General features: G+C 50.0%; 1 protein-coding gene across 1 annotated transcript; it reads left to right on the top strand.

Annotated features, from left to right (window-relative positions):
- The first annotated feature begins 605 nt into the window (after nucleotides 1-605).
- LOC103316162 lies at nucleotides 606-1,190 on the top strand. Its single transcript, XM_008208380.1, has one exon. It carries the CDS (start codon nucleotides 606-608, stop codon nucleotides 1,188-1,190), a length of 585 nt encoding a protein of 194 aa, XP_008206602.1.
- Nucleotides 1,191-1,393: the final 203 nt, after the last annotated feature.

Here is a 1,393-nt window from a genome sequence, read left to right as displayed (position 1 = left end):
GCACCGAGGGGAAAAAGAAGGAGGAGACGGCCATTCGGGAGCTGCTGGAAAGGACTGAGGTCGAGGCACTGAAGGCCCTTGACTTTAGACCTTTCTGTGGAGGCGGCAGGGCACACGTCGTCCCGTTCAAGGAAAAGACAGAGAAAGAGCCGGGACAGACGAAAGTCGAGGTTATGGAAGTCGATCCCGGCCTTAATAAGGTAAATATAGAGGTAGATGCGGGTAGCGGTGCTCTCGAACAAGATGGCTGATCGGGGCAACGCAACAGCGTAAACAATATGAATGGGGCCGGATCTGTACCGGACACCACCATAGAGTTTACGCAGATTAATTTGCACCATTGCAAGAGTGCCTCGGCCGTTCTGGCTAGACGTATGGCGGGGGTGCGTACAGGCATTTGCCTAATCAAAGAACTTTGGATTCACAACGGCAAAATCGCAGGCTTAAACGGAATAGGTACACTGATCAGCGGCAGTCCTGTTTCGTCTAGAACGTGCCTTATTGTTAAGGGGCTTCAGGTGGAGACGGTGCCAAAGTACTGCTCAAGGGATCTATGTACGGTGAGGTTAAGCTACAAGAGTACCGAAGGTGAGCGGTAAGTCATTATGATTGCCGCAGTATACTTTACTCACGAGGAAACGTGTCCACCAGAGAAAATGGTCGTATTAGTTAGAGAATGCGAAGCCAAAGACACCAAGCTTATAATGGGTTGTGATGCAAACGCACATTACACATGTTGGGGCAGCACAGACTGCAATTCTAGAGGAGAAAGTCTATTGGAGTTCTTAGCAGCTACGAACATAGACTTTCTCAATACGAACAGCAGACCCACGTTCCGAAATGCCGTAAGGAAGGAGGTCATAGACATCACCCTGGCCTCCAGGAACGTGTGGTCCGAGGTTATGGACTGGAGGGTGTCGGAAGAAGTCTCCATGTCGGATCACCAACACATTGTGTTCAGACTCGGCGAACAAAGTACGCTCGACCAGCTCATAAGGAACTTTAGGAAAACAAACTGGGTAGGTTACAGAGAGGAACTCAAGGCCAAGGTCAGTTTCTTCCCTGTCACATACGGGGCGGCGGAGGACATCGATCACTACAGTAGGATCCTAAGGGATATAATAATAAGTTCTTACGAGAACAATTGCGTATTTAGGCTGAAGAGGCCATCGAAGGGCGCTCCCTGGTAGAATAAGTCACTGGAGAAACGCAGAAAGGAAGTAAGGCGGCTATACAACCGGTCCAAGCACACGAAGAGTGACAAGGACAAACGGGCGTATAGTGCGAAGCAAAAGGAATATAAGAAGGAGATCGAAAAAGCCGGGGTGGAGGGTTGGAAGCGATACTGCAAAAGCCGAAGCACGTTATCTGGCACGGCCAGGCTGTGCAGTGT

Source organism: Nasonia vitripennis, assembly GCF_009193385.2.
Source record: "Nasonia vitripennis strain AsymCx chromosome 4 unlocalized genomic scaffold, Nvit_psr_1.1 chr4_random0008, whole genome shotgun sequence".
Lineage (NCBI taxonomy): Eukaryota > Metazoa > Arthropoda > Insecta > Hymenoptera > Pteromalidae > Nasonia > Nasonia vitripennis.
This window is presented reverse-complemented; position numbering and strand designations above follow the sequence as displayed.

Excerpts from the sequence above, each read along its gene's own strand:
- LOC103316162 (XM_008208380.1), top strand. The coding sequence starts at position 606 with ATGATTGCCGCAGTATACTTTACTCACGAGGAAACGTGTCCACCAGAG.